Raw genomic sequence first — 23,281 nt, 5'->3', positions numbered from 1 at the left:
CAACTAATATATGAAATTAAAATGTGAATGGATTTTCAAATAGAGGTCCAAGGTTTCAACAACTGCAAAAAATACTAATGAAGTGTTTCAGTACACTATCCTGCAAAGCATATTTTGATTTAGCTTTTTATATGAACTCTGAAATGCATATATAGATAGATGCTCAGGAAAATAAAACTCTAATGAGCTAACAAAAAAGGCCAGATTTTAATATTTCAACAACGGTAAGTGCCAAATGCCTGAAATGAATTTTTATCAGTTCTCAAGGGATTATCTTTCATCTGCAATTAAATACTTGGATGCTTGTGAAAATCATACTAAACAAATACATGATTTACATTTTCTGAACAATTAACAGAGTTACAATCAACATGATAAGCCCCCTGCGGATCTGAATTTACCTTGATTTTGGGAAGGTTTTGCCTGGCTGGAAAGGTCTTCATTTTCTAAACAGAGAACAACAGCTGGTTATTGTAAAGCAAACAGAACTCCAGTAATGAATAATCCAGTCACAACAAAGAAGGAGGAGAAAATATCTTCAACACTTTTAAACCTATACGCGCTTTACCTGGTACCCCTTGATTAGTAGTGTATGTTGAAGGAGCTGGTAAGCCTGGAGCTATGACATTAGCCATTGGAACTAAGCCAGCATTGTTGTAAGCACCTAAAAGAAGAAATGCAGTAAACGTCTTAGTTGCCAGAAGAAACCATATCTGAATGACCCAGTGTCTTTCCTTAAAAAGAATATTATCAAGATTTTAAGACATCTCCTCACTAAAATGCCAAAGCCATTAATCGTTTGGGTTTTTTGACACTATCTGTCTGAGTGACACACATTATGATCCAAGTTTTAGGAAGAGAAGATCTCTAATTGTTTTTACAACAGAACGTAGCAGAAACTGAATTCTGAATTTTTCACCTTGAAGCAGCCTGGAAAAGACAGGTTTCAACTGCTTTCATTTCCATGTCACTTGAAGAACTTAATGGGAGGAAAAAGTCAGTGTCTGCAGAATCATTGGTTTTTTTCCTATTCCTAACTTAAAGGCTGATGCAACTCCTCCTTTAACATGAAAAGCCCTAACAGACAAAAGAGCCAAACATATCGATGATCATGACCGGCCCTCCACTGCTAGCGAGAAAATCTGGAGAATGATGTCCCATCTCTGTGCATTCCAAATTCTCAATCCATCACTCTTCAGTGTCTCTTTAAATGTAAAGAGATTGAAGTGGGACAGCAGAGGATTTTTATATAAAATACTTATTGTAGCAAACATGACAAAAATACCTTTTTCCTTTCTTCAGAACTGCTCTTGGGTTAGAGCAACCCAAACTGCTATACCTATGGTATGCATTTCTGATGAAGAGCATTTAAAGCACGGGAATATACATACAATCCACAACAGTCCTGAATGACTGTTTTAAGAATATACAAACTTATGCTTCACGGGAAAAAGGCTCCACTTAAAAAATACTCAAAAAGCAGCGATTTGACATAAAAATCCATTCTCATTTCATACTTTCATGTGGTTCTTCTTGCAGGACAATTCATGGTCCAAAATCAGAGAAGAAACTAACAATCATTGTGTCTCAGATGAAGCGGATGCTACACCAAAACATATTAGAGGCAGAAAATAAAACATCATTCCAATCTTCCTAAATATTGCTGGAATCAGATTCAATAGTTATAGATTAACAACTGCAATCTCATCAAACATTATTTTTTATATATATATATATACATATATATATATGTATTTATCATCAGTTCCTATGTTGCAATTTAACAAGGTCCCGAGACCTTGAAAACTACTTCATATCCTAATATGCACTAGTATTTATGTGCAGCCACAGGTCAAACTTTGTGTCCCAATTTATTTCACATGGGATTTATTTAATATAAATTAGAGCTAGTTTGCAAGTTTCCTCTATGCTTTTTGGAGAGTAGGGCACTTCTAGGACACAAGTCATCAGACTTACTCTACCCACTACTAGTGCCTACTTTTCTACACTCTTAATAAAGAGATTTGTAGACATTATGTTTGTTAGATGACTCACCCTTTAATATCCATGCTACATAATCTTGCTTTCTCATCAAATGCCTTAAAATCTCCCTGAAATCCCTGACGTCAGTGAAAAGCAAGCTTGCAGACCAGAGCTCTTCACAGAATAGCAAAATTAGAATTAGTTTACTTAGTTTCCATCATTAGTTTCCATCAAAATTAGTTTCCATCTGCTGCACAAAAAGATCAGAGCCCAACTTTATAACATCTTCAAATTCCTACTTCAAAGAAATGGCCTACTTCAAAGAAACTGCCAGCAAAGCCTATGTCACTAATTTTTGTCATTTGCCAGGAAGAGCATTTAGGTGGATGGATTACAGTTGCTGGCAAGAGAAGTGCTACTAATTGCCTTGCTACCACAAATGTGTTGAATCAAACAATTGATGCAACAGAACAAAAAGAGAGGAGCTTATAAAGAAAGGCTCAATCTTGCGTGAGGCAAATGACTAGGAGTAATCAGATCAAACACAATATGGCAGGGACAAATGCTATCTATATCCATTCTGAGACTGAGATCTTCATGCCTAAACTTTTATTTTAGAAACAGTGCTTCACTGTGATGAAGAGACAACAAAGTGCTTTTACTGAGGTCAGCTAAGGAAGAGGCCCCTGCTATTCAGCAAATTCCTACATATTCCCATCCAGCGTAGGGCTGAACCCGACCATATCTTAAGCTTGACATGACAGCAACAAGTCAAAGTCCAAACCTTGGACTCAATCTTATCTAAAATACACAGTGTCTCCCATCAATGAACTATACTGTTCTCAGAACAGGACACTGAAGTTTTCTTAGAACATGGATGCTGGAAAAATAAGTCAATATATATTCATCTTTTTATCAACTTTGCATTCATGGCAGGAAGAGGCAGAAACCAGTACCCAGAACATGCTTAGGTAGCACAAGCCAATTTCAGTTCTGACTGTGGTCAGAGAAACTGACACTTGACATATTAATTAAAAGGTAAATGGATGGAACAATAGCATCAAGATAAAAACACACAGAAGCCTTACTTGGTGCGATAGTTGCATGTGGCCGACATGGTGGGATGGGGTATGGAACAGGCTTGTGTGGATTGTAGGTTGATGGAGCCTACATAAACAAAAACAGACAACAACAGTAACAAAAATAAAAAATAAAAAAAAAATAAAAATGGAAGAATAGTGAAAGCATTACCTAATTTTTGTCAGAAAGCTAACATTCAGAACTGCTGTTCTCCACAGTGAAAATATTTATGATAACAGATTTCTCTGTAATATCCATACTGACTGCATATATTTTATTCTTTCTCAAGAGAATGAAAAAAACATCACTAGTATAACTTTACATTTTAATGTAATCGTAGGATGGCTTGGATTGGAAGGAATCTGAAAGATCATTGAGTTCCAACTTCCCTGTCAAGGGCAGGGATACCTTGCACTGGACAAGGCTGCCCAAAGCCCCATCTAGCCTGACACTGACACTAAACATTTCCAGGGATGGGCCATCCACAGTTTCTTTGGGCAACCTGTTCCACTGCCTCACCACCCTCACAGTAAACAACTTCTTCCTAATATCTAATAAAAATCTCCTCTCTTTTAGTTTAAAGCCCTTACCCTCATCCTATTGCTACAATCCCTGATGAAGAGTCCTTCTCCAGATCTCTTGTAAGGCCCCTTTAGGTAATGAAATGTCCCCTTTAGGAACTGGAATACCTACTGAGCAGAAGTGGGAAAGAGAACTCCTTCCTGCCTTGTCCACACTCTGCAGTCTTGGACTGATTTCTCCTTTTAAAGATTTAGCATATTTAAAACTAACAAATACTTATGAGGTTACGTTACACTTTAAAATAATACTGCTTAGTGGGAAACACCTCATAATACAAGTGGAAATAAAACATTAGGACAGTAATTCTAGATAGTATCAGGTTCACTGAAAGTTTGTCACATGTTTAAAAAGTCTGAATACAGACCAACTGTGTTGTTAAGAAACAAGAATTTCCTAAATCACTTCCATAATTCACATTTCTATGATGCAAGCATTTTTTATGTTCGTGAAGGAAAACCCCAGAGACTGAAACATAAAATTGCATATATTTGGATCTAAAAATTCCACTAGCTTACAATAGAGTACTAAAACTGCTTTCAGTTTTCTATTCTGCTACTGTAATTTAAATTCTGCTTTGAATGAGCATACACACAGTATCCACTAGAGAATCCTATTCCCCAAAGATTAAGCTACAGCTTGATTCAATTCACACTATATACAAAAATTCTAGAACATATTATCTTTATTCTTCACTCAGCTTTGTTTAAATTGCTGCTCTACAGTCTTGAAACATAACAACATTTCATATAAAAGCTGTATTAAATCTGCACTTGGTTAGATTTTTTTTTCTTAGAAGTTTCATGTACTTATTTATCAGACATACTGGTTTGGATGGGCCAAGTATACGGGCTGCTATTCCTTTTCCTTCACTAGTACATTCTTCTGTATCCTTTTTGATGGGGGTTCCCTGAAACAAAAGAAAATCAACTATTAGGGATTACTTTAGAAGTAAATCTTGCTACAGAATTTCTGGCATATTTGCCTTATGTCTGAACTACATTAGAGATTCTGAATATTTTAAAAGCAACACATGTTTTGGGGGAAAAACAAATGGTGTTATAGACTAGTTAAATGCTGAACGAGAGCATTCCAATAGCTTGGTACATAACACTGGGCTTTTGTAGAGAGATGTATATAAAACAGACCATCTGAATTTTGATCTGTGGACATGGTAACTTACACTTCCATTCCTTAAAGTGTTCACAGGAAATACTAAATACAACTACTCAAAAACTACTCTATTATGAGTAGTACTGCAGTGATCATATTAAGCCATCTTACGTACCAGTGAGGTTCCTTATACCTCTCCTCATTCTGCCAAATACTGCTATAGTTTACAATGTTCTTATATGAACAGTATCTTATTTTTGCAGTAATCTTTACACGAAGTGGAATAGGAAAAATATGCAGAGTGAAATGGATGATATAATTAAAATCACTGCTTTTAACTCCACTCTTCCTCACATATATATGAATCCTAGTTTGGTTATGCTATAGTGAATCCAAAACCAAGAGCGTCATGAAAAGCAAATGCTTACTGGAAAAATCCCATTTATACGGCTTGGTTTGCCCTTGGGATAAGGGTTGCCAGGAATCATGCCACAGGATGATATCATAGCATGAGGAGCCTTACAACCCGTTTTTGAAGCCTGCAAAATAATCAAGAGAGGTCATTACTTGCTATCAAATTCAATGCTTTAAAGAAATGCATTAATATTTCATGACATGTAGACTGCATAAATCGATCTATGGGGAACAACTCAAAGCTTTGTCTCTGTCTGTCAGATCTTCTTGCCAAATAGCCCTTGTGAAGTTCTGCCAAAGTCCCACTTGCTTTCAGTAACTCTACTCAACTCATCTCAGCTTGTACTGAATGTAGGGTTAAGCACTTGGTGTTCTCTAAAACAAACCCAGATTGTTTCCTCAAGTACTGGTTATGTTTCTCTCCCTCTTTCTCCATATTATCCAAATGCCTGACAAAAACTTCCCTTTTCTTGCATACACACTACATAGTTCTTATCTTTCTTCAACTGCTTCTTTCATCCTCTTTTCTACCAGCAGTTCCCGGCAGTCCTCAAAGGAAGTCCTGACCCCACAATGACTGTTAAACACAGAAACAATACTACATTTGACACAATGAAAGAAACTGAGTATCTTGACTACCTGCTCAAGAATTCTTCTGCACCTTTTCTTCTCTGACATATTAATTCTGAACAGATCTTCAATAAGGCGGTAATTCTGAGCATCAACAATGTTGCTACAAATAAAGACGTTGACAAATGATTACTGTCATTCTACACACTTATCAGAAATAATGCACTATTGAAAAATGATCAACAATTATTTAGCCAATATCCATCAGTTCATTAATAAAAAGAAAGTTCAAATTGTAACATTACTACTATTACTAAAGCAAAAACCTTAGGTTTAAGTATAGACTTCATACCTGTAAGTGAAACATAGCATCAAAATCAATATGGAACAATGGGCAATGATGGCTATACTGTACTGTAAAAATAACTAAGCTGACAAAATGGATTCTGAATCACAGTATTTCATTAGAAAATTTTAATTGGCACTAGCCTACAATTCCCAGCACAGCAGAAAACCACCAGTTACTCCATTTGTCACTGCTGCTTACTAGCCTGACAGGTAAACAAATTTTCATCTTGCTTACTCCAGAAAAAATAAGCTGAAACTCCTGGCAACTCTACCCGTGTTCTGCAGTGCCAAAGAAACTCTTCAGATACCTCCAAAAGTACCCTTCCTTTTCCCTTGATCCCCTTTCAAAAAAGAAGCTAGACACACCACAGAGAACAAAATCTGCACATACAGGAAGGCTAATGCCTGGTTCCACTTGTCTTGTTCAAAACCCTGACAACACCATTTTTACTGATTTCAAGTACTATGCTCCCACCAAGATACTGGAAATACAATTCAGCCACTTAAAGGACAGCTAATCAAAGCAGGAAACCATTAGAATAGACACAATCAGCAGAATGTCAAATAAAGCCATGAAAAATACCTGAAAGACTGTATTAAAATGTGAATGATCACACCAGCTGAAGTGTAGCAACAGAAGAGCCTATGAGCGCCAATCCCATTTCAAGAAGAAAAATGATTTAGTTTATTATAGCACTGAACTTCCTTTAGGCTACCCTATTTTGCTTTGGTCTGAAAGAGATCAGCAGCACTCATACAGCTTCTCACACCTCAGCTCTAAAAGTAAGATCATGCCTAATATCATCAGTCTTCATTGTTTTATGGATGTTTATATCGTAAGTTTATACCACTCAGAATGTTCAATCTAACTCTAAGCTACAATGTTCGTATGCAAGGCAGACATACTCAATGCAAACAACTAAACAAAACACTTCATATAAAAAATCCCCTAAACCAGGTAGAACAGTTTCAATATATACAACTGTAAAAGGTAGATCCTTTGAAGCAGATGTGATCAGTAAAAAAAACAGCTTTCCATACAGACACTTGTTATATCTACACATCTTTTATAGACATTAGATCTGTAAATCAAATGTATCAATTTGAGTGAAGCACTTATCACAGTTCTACGTAAGTAATATCCAGAGGACTTTTCAAATGCAAAAGAGTAAATGCTCAGAACACTCTGGTCTCAAGCCTTTTACATTTCAGTAGATAGGAATAAGCTTAAGGACCTCATCATTTGAGGATCTGAAGATTGCTCTAAAAATACTGGCTAAGGAGCAGTTTTCCAGCAGGCAGAAGCAGCATACATAAGACTCAGATGAACTACAGATTTGAGCATTTCTTCTTTTAAAGTCCCATCAATAGCAGATACGTGCTTTACCTTAACTTCTTCCTTCTAGAAATACATTAAGTTTTACATACTCAAACATTAGTAAAAACAGCAAATACGTTTTAAGGGCAAACAACATGAGAGATACTTACGAAGCCAAGATTTCAAGGGCGATAAGTTTATCTTTACTGAATGTGAAACAGTTGAGAATATTAACCATTTTTGATGCCGGGACTGCCACTATTTTCTGACAAGCAAGCAAGAAAGAAAAGAGCATATATAAAATAATGCAACACAATTATTTTAAATGGAGAACTTAATAACAGTAATGTACCATGTACTTCAGTAAATGTTTAATATTCTTTCCCTCTCGTTGAGAAGGAGATTCTATGTGAATTCACACTATGAGACCACAGAAAGAGAGATGGAGAGGATACACAGACGATTAAAGGGGAGCTGCAAATGCAAACATCACAAATTTAAAATGAGATTAAAAGAGAGAACATATTCCTCAAGATTATTACACAAGAACTTACATGTTGCAAAGCCTTAATTGCCTTGAGCTGTGGTTCAGCCCAGGAGAAGTATCTCAGTAACTCAACAACCTGCATCAGAAAGACCACCAATTAATCTTTTGTGCATATTCATAAATGGTGCTAAGAGCATCAGTATGTTCTTTACATTCACAGAGTACGGTGTTATACAGCTAAATACACAAGTCTGTGTGTGATGTTTGATTACCTCAGTGTCCATCAGTACCTAACACTCTTTTTACATCCAAACAGGCTCCTAACTGTGTTGCGAAGGGAAGACTTTCTATTAAAGTACTTAAAACAGACGTATATTCCTCACTATTTACTTTTATATATACACAATTCCCACAGTACATAGGAAGCAGAAAAGCAAACAAAAAGGTAGAAATAGGACCAAAAACCATAGAATTATTTGAGTTGGAAGGGACCTTTAAAAGTCATCTGGTCCAACTCCCCTGCAGTGACCAGGAACATCCACAGGTAGATTCAGTGCTCAGAGCCCCGTCCAGCCTGACCCTGAATGTCTCCAGGGATGGGGCATCCACCACATCTCTGGGCAACTCAATGCCTCACCACCCTTACTGTAAAAAACTGCTTCCTCGTATCCAGTCTAAATCTCCCCTCTTTTAGTTTGAAACCATTTCCCCTTGTCCTGTCACAGCAGACCCCGCTAAAGAGTCTGTCCCCTTCCTTCTTACAGCCCCCCTTTAGATACTGAAAGGCCGCTCTCAGCTCTCCTCAGAGCCTTCTCTCCTCCAGGCCGCACAGCCCCAGCTCTCTCAGCCCATACTCATAGGGGAGGTGTTCCATCCCTTGGAAGGCAGCAGTTGTATACTTAAAAGTTTAGAAAACCTATGCAAAATAATTCCAAATTCCATGATTTGGAATCCCTAATTTTCCTCACGCAAGAGGAGCTAAAATGTACTGGGTTTGATAATACAAAAGAATTTAAAACTATTTTTAACAGATTAATGTTGATATAGTAATGAGGAAGTAAGTCGCTTCAGCCTCTAGATGAGTGGAAAAACATTCTATATTACTGAATAGACAAAACCAACAGCTCCCATTAAATCTGTAACTGTGTTGACTTTACCTGTTCACTAGAGAAGTATCCATGAACATATTCAATAGCTTTTAATTTGTATTCAGTCAATACAGCCTAGAAGATACATAAAAAGAAAAAAGACACTTAAGTAGCCCCCCAAAAATTATAATTACAGCACAGTCATGTTAGACAAACCTATTAATCTCAAAAATACATCTGACCTTGCAAAATGACATTTGCACCATTAACTGCAATATTTCTAAGTGACTGCATTCTCCTTAATGAAGGGAACAACGAAAAGCAGAGAGGTCATTGAAATTTCCTGTTTAAAAAATACTTTCTTTTGTTCATTTCATTTCATGTTGCTTTGGTTTAAAGCTATACTGAAAGAAACGTAACATTCATTCTTATTTTTGCCACTAAGGTTTACATCACCATTATGTTAAAGATAATATAGATTGTTATTCATACAATCTCTTTGTACGCTCCCTGTAAAATAATGAGCTGAGTATTTTACTGCAGTGAATTTATGTAGAGTGGGAAACAAGAACGCAACAGACAGAATGAAGTACATGATAAAAGTTAACTCCAGGGGGCTTTGTTGTCGTATTGTAGACCTAAAACCTGCCCCTATTCTTCCTCTTTCCTCCCTTGTCCTTCCACACAGAAGTGAAGGTCTTTGTCACTGCAGTCTGCCTGTAGGAGCACAGGTGGACAGAACCCACTTGCACACTGTTCCAAGGCAAACTCCTATACCTCTTTATGAGGCTGAGACTATCAGAATCACTGAACTCAGAGGGGAAATACACTTCTCTCTTCATTCTGTTTCTTTTCCTTTCCCTTCCTTCTCTTCTCATATTTGTGGGGGGGAAAAAAAACCAACCAAACACACAAAGCGAGCACGTCATACAGCAAATAATCTGACAGTTGATAACTTCACGATAAGAAAACAAATAAAAGGCATTACTCTGTTTCACTGTGCATAAGATATTTTATTTCTTTTAGTTACCATAAATATGCATGGGGAAATACGGCACTAAAGCTGCACATTAAGACGTTCAAGTAATTTGTTCATGCTAATTGTAGGAGTGAAAACGGAAGGTATAACACAATTGACTTATGAGTCACATAATAAAGAAGGTTCTTCCACATGAAGTTTAAACAAAGCAACAAAGACAGAGCTGAAGGTTACACTGAAGCAGCACGGTTAGCATTAAGACAGCACAGCACTGATCCTCAGATGAGCAGTAAATCCAGCTTGCAGGAATACAGGCAGATAGCATCAGGAAATACAAATGCCTGACATCCCATGCCAAAAATCCTCTGGCCTGCAGTATTTAGTAATCACAGAATGTATTCTGAAGGGCTGCAATGCAGATGTAACGTTTGAGACACTGCTCCTTTCTGCCATCAATTCTCAGAAAAAGTCCTTCATGTGCAAGCTGTTCCCTCATTTTATCCCCATATTTCCCATGACAATCCTTAGGTTAAGAGGCAAATCCACATCCTGGAATTACTGTGTCATATCCTTAGCTCGTTATACAGCATATGCGTATACATATATATGCCCAATATCCAACCTGCTTTATAAAGAGAAGTTTATGAAAGTGACCTTATATAAAAAGCCCACAGGTGCCACTGTGTCAACAAAGACTCACCACTGGGACTTTTGTGCAAAAGCACTTTGTCCTCCAATATCACCCAAAAGAATAACTCCAACCACGGCCACTGCTGCATCTCAAGCAGGAGCTGCACACTCTAGTACCATAACGTACTGAGTCAATGGTCCCTTCTAGACAGCCCCTCATAAGGACAACACCTCGTGCATACCCTTCCCTTCCACATCACAGGACACATACCAGCTCTGCAATGTTTCATCACCTCTGCTTAACCTCCCAACTAGTTACCCAGGCTTGAACTTCCCACACAGGGCAGGACCCAAGCTTCCATCTCTCAGCGACCCTAAAGGATTCTGACACTTCTTTTTTCCTGTCTCCTTTTCCCTTTGCAGCTCTTAGGAACTGCCCCAGCCATCCATCTCCAGCTTCCCTTTCAAAAGCAGAGCTCTGTGCAGAAGGAAACGTTAGCATCTGTCAGGGAGCAAGGAGGGCAGATCTGTAACTCTGCCTTCCACGCCAAGCAAGTACTTTGCTCAGCACTTCTGTAACAGGAGACACATCACCAGAGTTCAGAAGATGGACCAACCTGGAGGAAGGAAACGCTCCTGAACTGGTGGAGGCATTTGAATATGGCAAGTAGAATGCAGCTTAGAAACTCACCATGGTGCGTTATTTGTGCATTCTGTCCCCTAAAAGTACATATAAAAGGTGGCACATAAAATACACCTCGTGTTATGACCTCACTTCTTCAGCTGGATGAGCCAAGCATCCCTTCACCCTGACTGATGTGCTGACAGGTTATTTTGGCTCTTATTGCCATTCAAAAGCTATGATAAACATACCCCAAATAAGCATTCTCCAAGCACATCTCGTTAGTTCTACGCTAACAGTGTGGATATTGGCTCAGTCTTCTGAGAAAACAGAACTACCTCAACCAGAACAAGCAAAGCACAGCTGCCTCACACTGCTATATACAATGGCCAGGATGCACCTGCAATGCTGGATTACGGTTTTCCAAGCTGAGGTATAATTTAGTCTTTATTTAAGCCTCAAATGATGACTACAGTACACAAATTAATGTGGAACATTCATCGAGAGAACTGTTCTACCATCAGATGGTTAAATTAAGATGCAAAATGAAAAGTTACCTTTCTAATTTCATCCAGCACCGTTTCAAATGATTTCTTATCCATCTTTATTAGTCCACTCAGTGCAGGTATTTGAACAGAAGGAAAAACAATCGCAAAAAAATAAAGTTAAAAAAAAAAAATCTAGGTTAAAGCCTTCAACGAGAGTCTTTATGCAGCCAGAAATACGTAAGTTTAAATAAAAAGGTTAAAATAAGCAGCGTAAGACGAGCGGCCTGGGATGCTGGCGGCCCTCAGCACTGCCGGAGGCAGACAAAGGCAGCGCGCCGGGCGCTGCTCGCCGCCCCACCACAACCCGCCCCGGCCTCTGCGCGGCCCAGGGCCGCTCGCAGCGCTGCGGGAGGAGGTGGGCAGAGCAGGGCAGGGAGGAGGCCGAGGTAGCGGCGGGAGGACGGCCGCAGGGGCCGCTCCCCTCAACACGCGGCTCCGAGGCCCGCGCCCGCCCGCAGAGCGCTGCCAGCCGCCATGGCCGCGCCCGCTGTGCTCTGGCGGCTGCAGAGGCTGAGCGCGGCCGAGCGCTTAGAAGCGAGACTCAGCGGCGCAGTGAGAAAGGAGCCGGGGCGAGGCGAAGCGAGGCAAAGCGAAAAGAAGCCGCACAGCCCGCACTGCCCGCTCCGCTGCTCCTACGCCTGTCCCGGGCGCACACCTATGACGTCAGAGAGCGGCCGGAAAGCCCTTTCCCATCTCGGTCGGCAACAACAGTGCCTGAACAAAATGGCGGAGCTGAGAGCCAGGCTCGAAGCTTTTCCAGCCCCCGAGTGTCTTTTCAAAACGCTGAATCCTTTCATGGGGTTTCTTCGCCTTTTCTTCGCCCCACAGCCGCTCGGCGGGGAGCAGGCACTGTTTCGGGCAGCCCAGTGTGCGGAGGCATCGCCTCGTATCCCGGCCCCTCAGGCCTGGGCAGGGCGGTCACGTGGCTGCCATGGCAACGCGGCCCGCCCTGCCTCCATGGGGCGGAAGCAGGCGGTGGGGCCGCGGCTGGTGATGGCTGGCGCCCTGCTGACGCTGCTCGGCCTCCTCTGGGGCTCGCAGGTGGGGAGGGGGCGGCCGCGGGGCTCGGGGTTTGTCTGCCTTTCTTCAGCCAGATGCGGGGAGGAAGTTTTTTTATCTATTTATTCATTTATTTTCTCCTTTGTCCGCCTCCTGTTCGCGCCTTTCCCGCTTTAGGGCTGTTAGGTAGCAATTTCTATTCATGACTTCGCAGCTGTTATGAGGTAAATGCGTAGCCGGGCGACGCTTTGTCAGGGAATTCCAAATGAACGCTGCTTTGAAGAGACTGATTATTAATTGTGAAGAGACAGACCCTGTGCTCGTTGCTGTCAGGCTTCCTCCCTGCTCCGCTTCTCCAGATGTTTCCTTTATGGTGTTCCATTCTTGTGCTGTTCCCAGCCCCGTTTGCTCAGGGTACCCCTGTTGTAGCCAATATGTTAACAGGAGAGGTGAGAGATGTTGGTCCCCAGAGACTGCCACTTTGCTTCTTTATGGCTGTGCCCTGACCCTTCTGTGTCCGTGCACAGATCTCTGCTCATACTCACACTGTTCTACCATCCTTCACCTGAAAAAATGCAACCAAGAAGCATCAGTCTTTTCTCTGTTATGTTTCAAAATGTATACGTTATGTTGAGCTTTGCTGTTCCTACACTCGTAAGCTTCCTCATTTCTAAGACATTTTCCTGCTTCATGTGCACTTTTTTTCCTGTTGGTTTTTTTCTTCGCCTTCCAGTTCCAGAGCTCCCCAACCCAAACAGCTTTGTTACCTCATTTGCAGTTCATCAGAGCTGTAGCTGCAGACCTGCTTCTGTTTACCTTTCTAACCTAAAAAACTCAGGTTGGATATTAGGAAAAACTTCTCAGAAAGAGCAGTGAGGCAGTGGCACAGGCTGCCCAGGGAGGTGGTGGTCACCATCCCTGGAGGTGTTCAAGAACTGTGTGGATGTGGCACTGAGGGACACGGTCAGTGGGCATGGTGGGGTTGGGTCAACTGTTGGACTGGATGATTTTAGAGGGCTTTTCCAAACTTAATGATTCTGTGATTCAATGCAATCCACTTACGATGCTTCTGTATAAGTTACTTCCTATTGCTGATTCTTCCAATCTTCATATCTGTTGAAACTGGACGTAAGCAAACGTCCCACTGTCGTAGAATCTAACTGCTAACAGAGACATATTTTTGTATTTTCAGATGTTAAAAGCATTTGATTACTTCTCTTCTTGGAAGGGAGATGGAGAGCAACAGATGTACAAGTTGGACATAAGCTGGCCTAAAATTCCAGAGTACTTCAGTGGCCAGACGTTTTGTGTTGCTGTTGATTCTCTTCACGGTTTGGTCTACGTGGGACAAGTGAGTGAGAATGCTAGATTTCTCTTCATATTAACCCAGTGCATTTTTGCCTTCAGTATTTCTGCTTTACATTAAAAAATTATTATGTTGTACACATATGATAGTTCTATTATTTTGTTATCCATTTATATGTCTGTATATATACTTATCATGTGTGCATTTTACATAAATATAAACAGTTATAATGACATATATCTGTAAATGTAAATATGCATGTATTATATGTATAATTTGTAGGTAGTGTAAAAGGGTATGTACCAAAAATTTTGTATATAGAATGTTTTATGTATTTATATAAATATGAGGCTGAAACATGCACGTAGGTTGCTCCGAAAATAACACCTCCTGTTTACTGTTAACTTCCATAAAAAGAACAAGAGACACAATGGGCAGAATAACACTATTTGATAGAGCAAATTCTTAGCTACAGAACACTATTTTTTTAACACAGTCACCACCATGAGCTACGCATTTTCAACAGTGATGAACAAGAGCCTGCGTGCTGTGCTTGGAAAAACCTGCACCAGCAGAGGTGACCACCGTCGTGTCTCCACTGCTGAAATGCACCACTCACTGCCTCGCTGTGTTCACGTCCACTGTTTGGGCTCCGTAAACACTCAGCAGGTGTTGATGAATGTCTGGATACCATTTTTTCTACGTGGAATAATTCAGTGCCACACCTTTGCTTCAAGTGCACTCCCATGTCAGACACCATTCTGTCAGACTGCCCCTCTGCCGCCATCTGCTGCACAGCAGCAAAATGTAACGCAGGATTGGTGGGAAGGTTCAACCTCCACTGTGATACCACCAACATCCTGTCTGCCTTCTGACATTGTAGGCCAACAGAATAAAACAGGAGGCATTACTTTTGAAGCATCCCATGTACTTTCCAGTAATTTTAATGTAATAACTAAACCTGTAAAGTGTATAAAATGATTATTTTATTAAAATTAGTGACAATAGAAGGATATCAACCACTCTTTAAAGCAGTTCTGGGAGCATACTTTTGTGCTTTTTTAAAAAAAATAAGTATGATTTTTTTTTTTCTGGTATGAACACATGATCTGGCTTAATTGAGTTACAGTAGCATCTTTTCCAACTGCAGTGTAAAATGTAGTTCTGGTGTAGGTAATTGTCCCCTTCCACTTCCAGCCTCTGTCCCATGAAATCAACACCACATGGTTACAGTAATTAGAATTCAGCTACATGTGTTATCCTGTGCCATACATTTGCATCTTTAGATTCATGGCTAAGATGGTCTCTCTGAAGAAGCTGATGGGATTTAATTATGGAGCATGGTGTGAGTAATTCAGTACCATGCAGTTAACCAGTACAGTTAGGTTTTTTGTGCCTGTTTTATACTTGCATTTTACTTGCGTGTTTTTCATCAACAACTTAAAAACACAGTTCAAAGTGCGGGTGCTTGGCTGCTCCAAAAATTGATCTCTGTGTGATTTAAGTTGAAAGTCTAGAATGACTGGTGGGTTTTATGTGCTAAATTTAGATCCTTCTCTCTTTCATTTTCTAGCTGGACAAAAATGAAAACTACCAGACAAGTGACCTTAATGATTCATGAAACATTGCAAGCAATTACAAAGAGGAATTTTCAGAAGTATCATTACTTGGTTAATCTGTTTTATTAATACATTTTTGTTGCCTTTTCAGAGGGGAGATGATATACCAAAGGTGCTTGTATTCTCAGTGGAAGGCTATTTTCTTTACTCCTGGAATGATACAGTTGAAATGCCTCATGGTATCTTTGTATTAAACACCGCAACAGATAGTTCAGTATGGATCACAGATGTTGGATCAGGTAAGCATGGTGGAGATGTGGGAAGTATCAAGCAGGAAAGAAAATGCAAGTCATGTATAAATTACTTTAAACAGCTTATTTATTTAAGTAAGGCTTTCAGATAACTCTGAAGCAGATTTGTGTTTTTCTTGCCTTGAACAAACTACTCAAGTGCTGCATAAAATACTCTGAAGGTTTATGAGTAGTGCTGTGTGTCTGTAGCTTCTATCTTTAGCAAGCACTTTTTCTTTTTGGCAAAGGAGAAGAATCAGGGATAAAAATACCTTGTAGCTGTGAAGCTTGTCTTTACCTATGATTGGTGACCCTAATATGATGGATAAGTACTGCTGTAGCCTGTGGATTCACTAACCCATAGTCATACTGTCAGTGTAGAATTTTACTTGTTTTGATCTCACTTGCAAACATCAGGTTTTCTTTTTAATCTTTGTTTTCAGTTGTAATACTTCTCATTTTGTTTGTTAAGATATTTGTGCACTTTTTTTTTTTTTTTTTTGTAATATCTTTCTTCAGGGAAATATGGGCACACTGTGAAACAGTACAGCCCTTCTGGTAAACTTCTGCAGGTGTTGGGCACGCCAGGTAACGCTGGCTCAAGTTTGAATCCCCTGCAATTTGATCAACCAGCAGAGATCTTTGTAGAGGAGAGTGGAGAGATGTATATTGTGGATGGAGATGGAGGAATGAATAACAGATTGCTCAAACTTTCCCAAGGTATGGAAAAATACTCTTCTGTAGCAGGTAGCAATTAAAACTTAGAATCATAGAACCACAGAATCACAAGGTTGGAAAGGACCTACAAGATCATCTAGTCCAGCCGTCCTCCTATTACCCTTGCTACCACAAGCCACTAAACCATATCTCGTAGCTCCTCATCCAGACGCCTCTTCAACACTACCAGGGACGGCGACTCCACCACCTCCCTGGGCAGTCATTCCAGTGCCTGATCACCCTCTGAGAGAAAAAGTTTTTCCTTATGTCTAATCTAAACCTCCTTTGGTACAACTTGTGACCATTAACTTTGATTTTAAATAACAACTTGAGAATAGTATTAAGTGGGGACTAGGCTGAGCTGCTGCTTAATATTAGTTTGAAGACTCCTTTAGTAGAAACTAATCTCCTAATTGTTGATGACAAGAAGCTGAGAGAGTTAATTTGTTCAGGCTTCAGGGACAAAGGCTAAGGTGGGTTCTTATCCCTGTCTGCAGGATACTAATGGGAGGGTATAGAGAAGGAGCGGCACATTTCTTGGATGTTCTCTGTGAAGAATAAGAAACAATGAACAAAACTTGCAAAAGAAGGGAATTCCAGTTTGATCTTGGGAGAGAAAGATTCATGACTGTGGTGATCAGTAGTTTGTCCAGAGAGCCTTTGCAGTCTCAACCTGTGGAGATACTCAGAATTTGATACCACCAACCTGATATAACCCCAGGTTTTGATTTGTTATCAGGATTTGTTACCAGTTCTACTTTTAGAGACAGGTTGAGCCAGATGGTGTCTAGAGATGCTTTTATTGTGTGATTCTAATTAACTTACTCATATTCTCCAGCAGATGATCAGTGTTGGTTAGGGCAGTGAGTCAGGAGTCTGTGCCTGTCTGCAGCTGGGGAAGAATTGAGGCATTACAATTTCTCCTTTGCACTACAACATCCACTTCGTAAAGCAGTCAGGTGACATTTAACATGCAGAATAATAAATTATTAAAACTCAGAATAGACTCGAAACTGCCAGGTAACAAATATAGAACATGAATTTAATAAACAAAGAAGTATGATCATCATTGAGCTGTTTCTTTATTTTTATTTATTTTTAATACAGTGCTTAACAGAGCCTTGACTGGCTCTTGTGCAGTAGTGGCTGCATTTCTGTAACCGTGATGCTGTAACCAGTAATTACAATCCAGTAATCATTGCAGTAGTTGCAGTATTTCTTAGTTTTACATATCAGGAGTGCTGTATTTTGAATTCTGGGTTTAGAAATGCCATCTTTTATGAATGTCTAAAAATAACTTTGTAAGGGAATGACTTTAACCTGAAGTTATTTTATTTATTTATTTATTTATTTATTTTATTTCATCTGGTGCCTTCTGTTCAGATTATAAAGAGATATGGCTGAGTGGAGAAAATGGAACCGGTATTGGCCAGTTCAAGATCCCTCACAGTGTGACAGTGGACCCTTTTGGACGGGTAAAGGATAAAAGGAGAACTTTTTTTTACGTATAAGCGACTCTGATGGCAGATGAATTTGAACAACGCAAAAAATTGTATTTGTTTTCCTTGAACTGCTGTGCCTTACAGTTTCCAGTGTGATAGCAGTCATGAGCCAAAGTTTTATAGTGAGGATTCTACTGAGGTGGATGCCTTCATGATCGGTGCAAGAGTCCTGACTAGTTACTGTCTGTTGTTGCATGGATGTTGGCAATGTTCCTTATACAGTTTCTAACAGGTTGCTATTGTGGGAGCATAGGAGAATTTTGTTCTGTAATAGATAACTGCCCGAGCACTTAAATTTCTTCAGGGGACTTCAATTTCATATTTGGAAACTCCAGATAAGCTTAAGAGAATGGCAAGACTCTGGCTTGGTTGTGAGCATCTGTCCTTTTCTACATACACCTCAAGGCATTTGAGATTATACTTCTTTCTGATGTAAATCATAATCTATTTTTTCCCTGGCTGTTCTTAATACTTTTAAGGGAAAATAAGATCACTTGGCTACATCTTCAGTCACTGTTTTCAGCCAGTTCTATAGATGCTGTCTGAACCAGAGTAAGAAGTGATTATAAAAATAACCTATCTGCCAAAACTGGGAGGATGGGAGGGAGAAGAGGAAAGAAACAGCAACTTTGTGTTGAAGGGAACAGTGAGTACATACAGTCAAAGACAGCAATTATGGTGGGCTGAGATCTTATTGCCAAAGTGGTGTTGGTTATCAGCTTAGATTAGAAATCATTGTCAATTTCTAAGAAATCAGAGAATGCTGTAGCAGTGTTTCATTTAAAAATAGTGATGAAGGATCTTGGGTAAACTTGTTTTTTTTCTCCCTTTTGGGTGATGTCCCAGAAAAGTGATGAAGCTTACTTATCCGACAGACAAGTTGTCAACAGCTAAAATGCTCATGATAATAGAAAATGTGAGGCTTTCAGTGGAACTGACTGTTGGTATTGCTACCTTACAGTGTTTGTGAACTCAGTTACAGGGTGAACAGAGAGAAGCTCCACAAAACTGATGAGGCAAAACATGCTGAAAGTGTCATAGTACTGAAGTTGCTCGATATTTGTAGTAGAATTTACCGTAGTAGTGTCTACACATGCAGTCATCATGGATCTGGATCACGATACTACTGCTGAAAAACAAGTGTTTAGCAAGAGACAGAGCAGTGTTTCTAGAATTCAATAGGTGTGCATATGTCCTCACTGGAGGTATGAATATATTACCGTTATATTGAGTATACCCGTGTCAGAGCTACAAAAGTGAAGAGAGGGCCTTGATTTCTTTGCTCAAGTACTTCAAAAATAATTGCTGTATGTGGAGAACTTGTTTGGAAGTCACACCTACTGATTCAGCTTTGAATGTGATGTTCTTCCTAGGTGTTACTTCAGGATACTTTGCTTATGCAAGAAACTGATGTGTTTAATTTGTTCTATTTGTGAACAACCATGATTCTTCTTAATAGGTATGGGTTGCAGACAGAGACAACAGAAGAATCCAGGTTTTTGATAAAGTGACAGGGGAGTGGCTGGGGGCTTGGAGCAGCTGCTTTTTAGAAGATGGACCCTATTCTGTCAGGTACTGTCAAACAGTTCTACTACAACCGTGCAATTACATAAATAAAAGTGAATCATGGTGAGTGATAATGTTGATAGTGCTTGATGACAAGTAGTTAACCAGTTTAACTGCTAGGGAGCTGGTCCTAATTGCATGCAGAGATGTGCATAGTTGTATCCTGATATGATAGCAGAATTCTGGTTTTATAACAGGCCATGTGGATTAAAGTGCAGAAATGGGAATTTCATTTTGCAGTTCTTGTATTTTCTTTGCTGTTGCAGGTTTTACAGAAGGAAATACGACTGTTTACAAGGGTGTATAATGAGAGAACAAGGGGGAATGGTTTTAAACTGAGACAGGGGAGACTTAGGTTAGATATTAGGAGGAAGTTTTTCACCCAGAGGGTGGTGACGCACTGGAACAGGTTGCCCAAGGAGGTTGTGGATGCCCCATTCATGGAGGCATTCAAGGCCAGGCTGGATGTGGCTCTGGACAGCCTGATGTGGTGGTTGACGACCCTGCACATAGCAGGAGGGATGAAACTAGATGGTCATTATGGTCCTTTTCAACCCAGGTCATTCTATGATTCTATGAATCATTGTATGAAAGACTGTCTTGAATGAATTTTCTGTAGTAATTTAATCTGTCTCAGGGAGCAGCGACACATAAAGAGACGTTTACAAGTTAATTCTCTTACTGCATTAGGTCTGTTGTAGCATTCAAAAACTTCAGTATTTAAGTGGAGGTTATATTTGTTTTAAAGCGCGTGGTTGTGTTAATGTGAGATGTCATATTGAGTGCATCATTCTCTCTCTCACAGATTTACTGGCAATTACAAGTATCTGATTGTAGCTCACCTGAATATCAACCGTTTGGCAATCTTGGCAGCACCACCAGTTGGCGAAATTGGGGACTGTGCTATAGTCAGCACAATCCAGCTGGCAGATGAAACCAAGCCACACCTTGTAGATGTAGACGTGAAGAGTGGAGCAATCTACATTGCGGAAATTGGAGCCCAGCAAGTGCAAAGATTTGTACCCTTAAGTTGATGATTTCCCACAACTGCTGTGGCACAAGCTGTATGACATGTAAGACCTATGATCACATTTCCTTGAATTTTCTGTAGCTTGAGTTTCCTTACACAAGCACAGAACACTGTGCTCAGAACTCTAGGGAGAAGAGTTTGTTCTTGCTGCAGTTCTGGGAAAGTACTTGGTCGTGAGCTGTTAATCGTTTGAGTAATGCAATGATGGCTTTTCCTTTTCCTGGAAACAGGAAGATAAGTGTCTTTATTTTATAAAATTTTGTTAACACTGAAAAATGTATTAATTAGTGTATAGAGCTTCCTGTTGGGGCTCAAATACTTGACTTGCATGTATGTTGTTAAATGAAGGTCAGAACTGATCTGAGGGAAGTATATAAATGATTGATTTTCTGCTAGTCAAACACCTCATTATAACATTTCTTCAGTTCTTTTTTTGTCTTTGTGCTGAAACTGCCCAGCTCTGAATACGGAGATGCATTACGGTGTTGAATAAGATGCTGCTGGATGCTGGTGTCAGTGCTGACCCTGGCATCTGTCTTGAGTAGCTAATAATATCTGCAGTGAAATCAAAGTTTTCACTTGCAGCTGAAGCAGTCAAGCCTGTAATAGGCTACAGTTAAAATGACATCAGGAATGTCAAACTAAATTAAAAGTATATGCACAGCAGCCAAATACTAATTCTTAACTATGTCTGTTCTTAATCTAATTTGATTTATTATCAGGATGAATTTTCTCTTCAATGAGATTTCACAGTGGAACATATTGGAGTTCAACTCATTTAAGTTGCTCGTGGTAAAGAAATCAGAATTTGCTAGGAAACTCTTAAACAGTATTAGGGGCCTGGGAGACACGATTCCCATCCTTATTGAAGCTCAGTCAGTTAGCAGTTGTTTTGATTTGGGATATTTTTCTTCACCATTTTATATTCTGCACTTAGACTTTCACTGCCCCAAAGAGACAACTCCATTAATGTCTAGATTTTCTTCCTTTTGAAGGACATCTTAACATGTCTCCAAACTCCGTTCTGAAGAAAAACTGTGTAATCATCTTACTTTTCTGAATAGGAACACCAGTATAGTACATCTCTTTCCATTCCCAGTCCAGAGTGGTTCCATTTTCTTTACACATTTCTATGAGATTTTATGTTAGTTCACTTTACAGCATAAAGGGAAATGGGTACAGGAAGGGAACTGGGGAAAAAGGCTTTGGCAGCCTTAGAGTGAGTCACCAAATACCTCTCTAAAGCCATGGTCCCACATTCCATGTTTATCTACTAGGTTTTCAAAACATTTGGGAGGATTTCTCTTGTTTCCACACAGTAGAATGTGTGGAACTAATTTAATGCTAATCTAATAAAGGCAATTCTTTTTTCTACTTCCTCGGGAAAGAGTAAGGGAAACATATTAATTCTGCAGGTATCCATGTTGGTGAATGTCATTTAAAGCAAATGCATCTTAATTTGGCAGGTGTCAATCTAAGATCCCAACATTTCTGGGTCAGCAGATGGGAAAATTGTCTAAAAAAGCCAGATTCATACTTCTTTTTTTATGAAACAATTGAGCTGTGAAGCCTGATGCCTTGATTTCAGCACTATTTGAGATTAACGTACTACGTGGGCATCCTTGCCCATGGCAGGGGTTTGGAACAACATGCTCTTTAAGGTCCCTTCCAACCCAAGCCATTCTATGATTCTGTGATATAAATGCTTTGCTGTTGGCTGGATCAGCAATAATAAAGGCAGGTTTAACCTGTCTGCCCTCATGCCAGCCCTGGAACTAGGACTTCAGCAAATATGATCCATCATTTGCATGGTATTGAATTTCAGCTGATAAGCGATGTTTATTAGCTGAAAAGATAGCAGTTCTTCCTCTCGACCTCAGCAGATCCACATAGCTTTGAAGTGTGTTACGTGGATTTTCTAACTAGGTCACCACTAGCTCAGGGATCTCTGCTCTTTGTGCAATTGAGCTATTTTTTACCTACAGAAGGTGAAATTATCTTTAAAAATACTAATATAATTAACTGTATTTGAGCATATCTTGATGCTGTAAGGGGTCCAAACACGTTGATTCTTCCTCATGCCATCTCATCCTTATTTATATTTTCTCTTTATTGCATCCATTCAAGCAAAACTATAAGCTTTCTGGGAACACTCTTTTGTGTTCTGTGGAGGAATTGTGCACTTCTGGATGCTGACAAACAAGTTAGCTATGTACATTTCAGTTTGCTGTGTGGATGTTTTTATGTGGCCTTTTGCAGCACCTAGAAATGGGAAGTTTTCATCCCATTTTGTCTGAATTTACTGAGATGGGCCATGGTGCCAAAATAAACCTTACCTTTGGGGATTGGGTATCTGTGATAAGAAGGGATGTAAACAGCATGAGATTCTCAGACTCCTTTTTCACTTTTGTGACCATAGCCAAACTACAAAAATGATACATGCACTTTCTTATTCTGTGAAGGTCTTCTTACATATCATCTTGAAATTGATCTCTGAAAAATTGCATAATAGGATAATTTGGTAAAATAAATTGTGAATTTACCATTGTGAAA

At 39.6% G+C, this 23,281-nt stretch overlaps 2 protein-coding genes across 3 annotated transcripts in view; one reads left to right on the top strand and one right to left on the bottom strand.

Moving 5' to 3' along the window:
* The window catches only part of PROSER1 (proline and serine rich 1), a 21,178-nt gene extending 8,757 nt beyond the window's left edge, over positions 1–12,421 (bottom strand). For both annotated transcript variants that reach the window (XM_417085.8, XM_004938742.4), the window contains exons 1-10: positions 11,769–12,421; positions 9,050–9,115; positions 7,960–8,028; positions 7,576–7,670; positions 5,809–5,902; positions 5,184–5,294; positions 4,469–4,552; positions 3,072–3,150; positions 569–664; positions 402–446 (exon numbers count right to left, since the gene is read on the bottom strand). In XM_417085.8, the coding sequence (XP_417085.1) occupies positions 402–446; positions 569–664; positions 3,072–3,150; positions 4,469–4,552; positions 5,184–5,294; positions 5,809–5,902; positions 7,576–7,670; positions 7,960–8,028; positions 9,050–9,115; positions 11,769–11,813 (784 nt within the window). In that variant the 5' untranslated portion in view covers positions 11,814–12,421. The remainder of the gene's footprint in view (positions 1–401; positions 447–568; positions 665–3,071; positions 3,151–4,468; positions 4,553–5,183; positions 5,295–5,808; positions 5,903–7,575; positions 7,671–7,959; positions 8,029–9,049; positions 9,116–11,768) is intronic.
* Positions 12,199–23,281, top strand: NHLRC3 (NHL repeat containing 3). Its single transcript, XM_417084.7, has 7 exons — positions 12,199–12,800; positions 13,951–14,109; positions 15,775–15,922; positions 16,433–16,633; positions 18,014–18,105; positions 19,592–19,704; positions 20,504–23,281. Exons 1-7 carry the CDS (start codon positions 12,234–12,236, stop codon positions 20,730–20,732), a joined length of 1,509 nt encoding a protein of 502 aa, XP_417084.3. The 5' UTR covers positions 12,199–12,233; the 3' UTR covers positions 20,733–23,281.

The sequence above is a fragment of the Gallus gallus genome, chromosome 1 (assembly GCF_016699485.2).
Source record: "Gallus gallus isolate bGalGal1 chromosome 1, bGalGal1.mat.broiler.GRCg7b, whole genome shotgun sequence".
Classification (NCBI taxonomy): Eukaryota; Metazoa; Chordata; class Aves; order Galliformes; family Phasianidae; genus Gallus; species Gallus gallus.
Note: the sequence above shows the minus strand (reverse complement) of the source record. Positions and strands in the feature narration are given on the sequence as shown.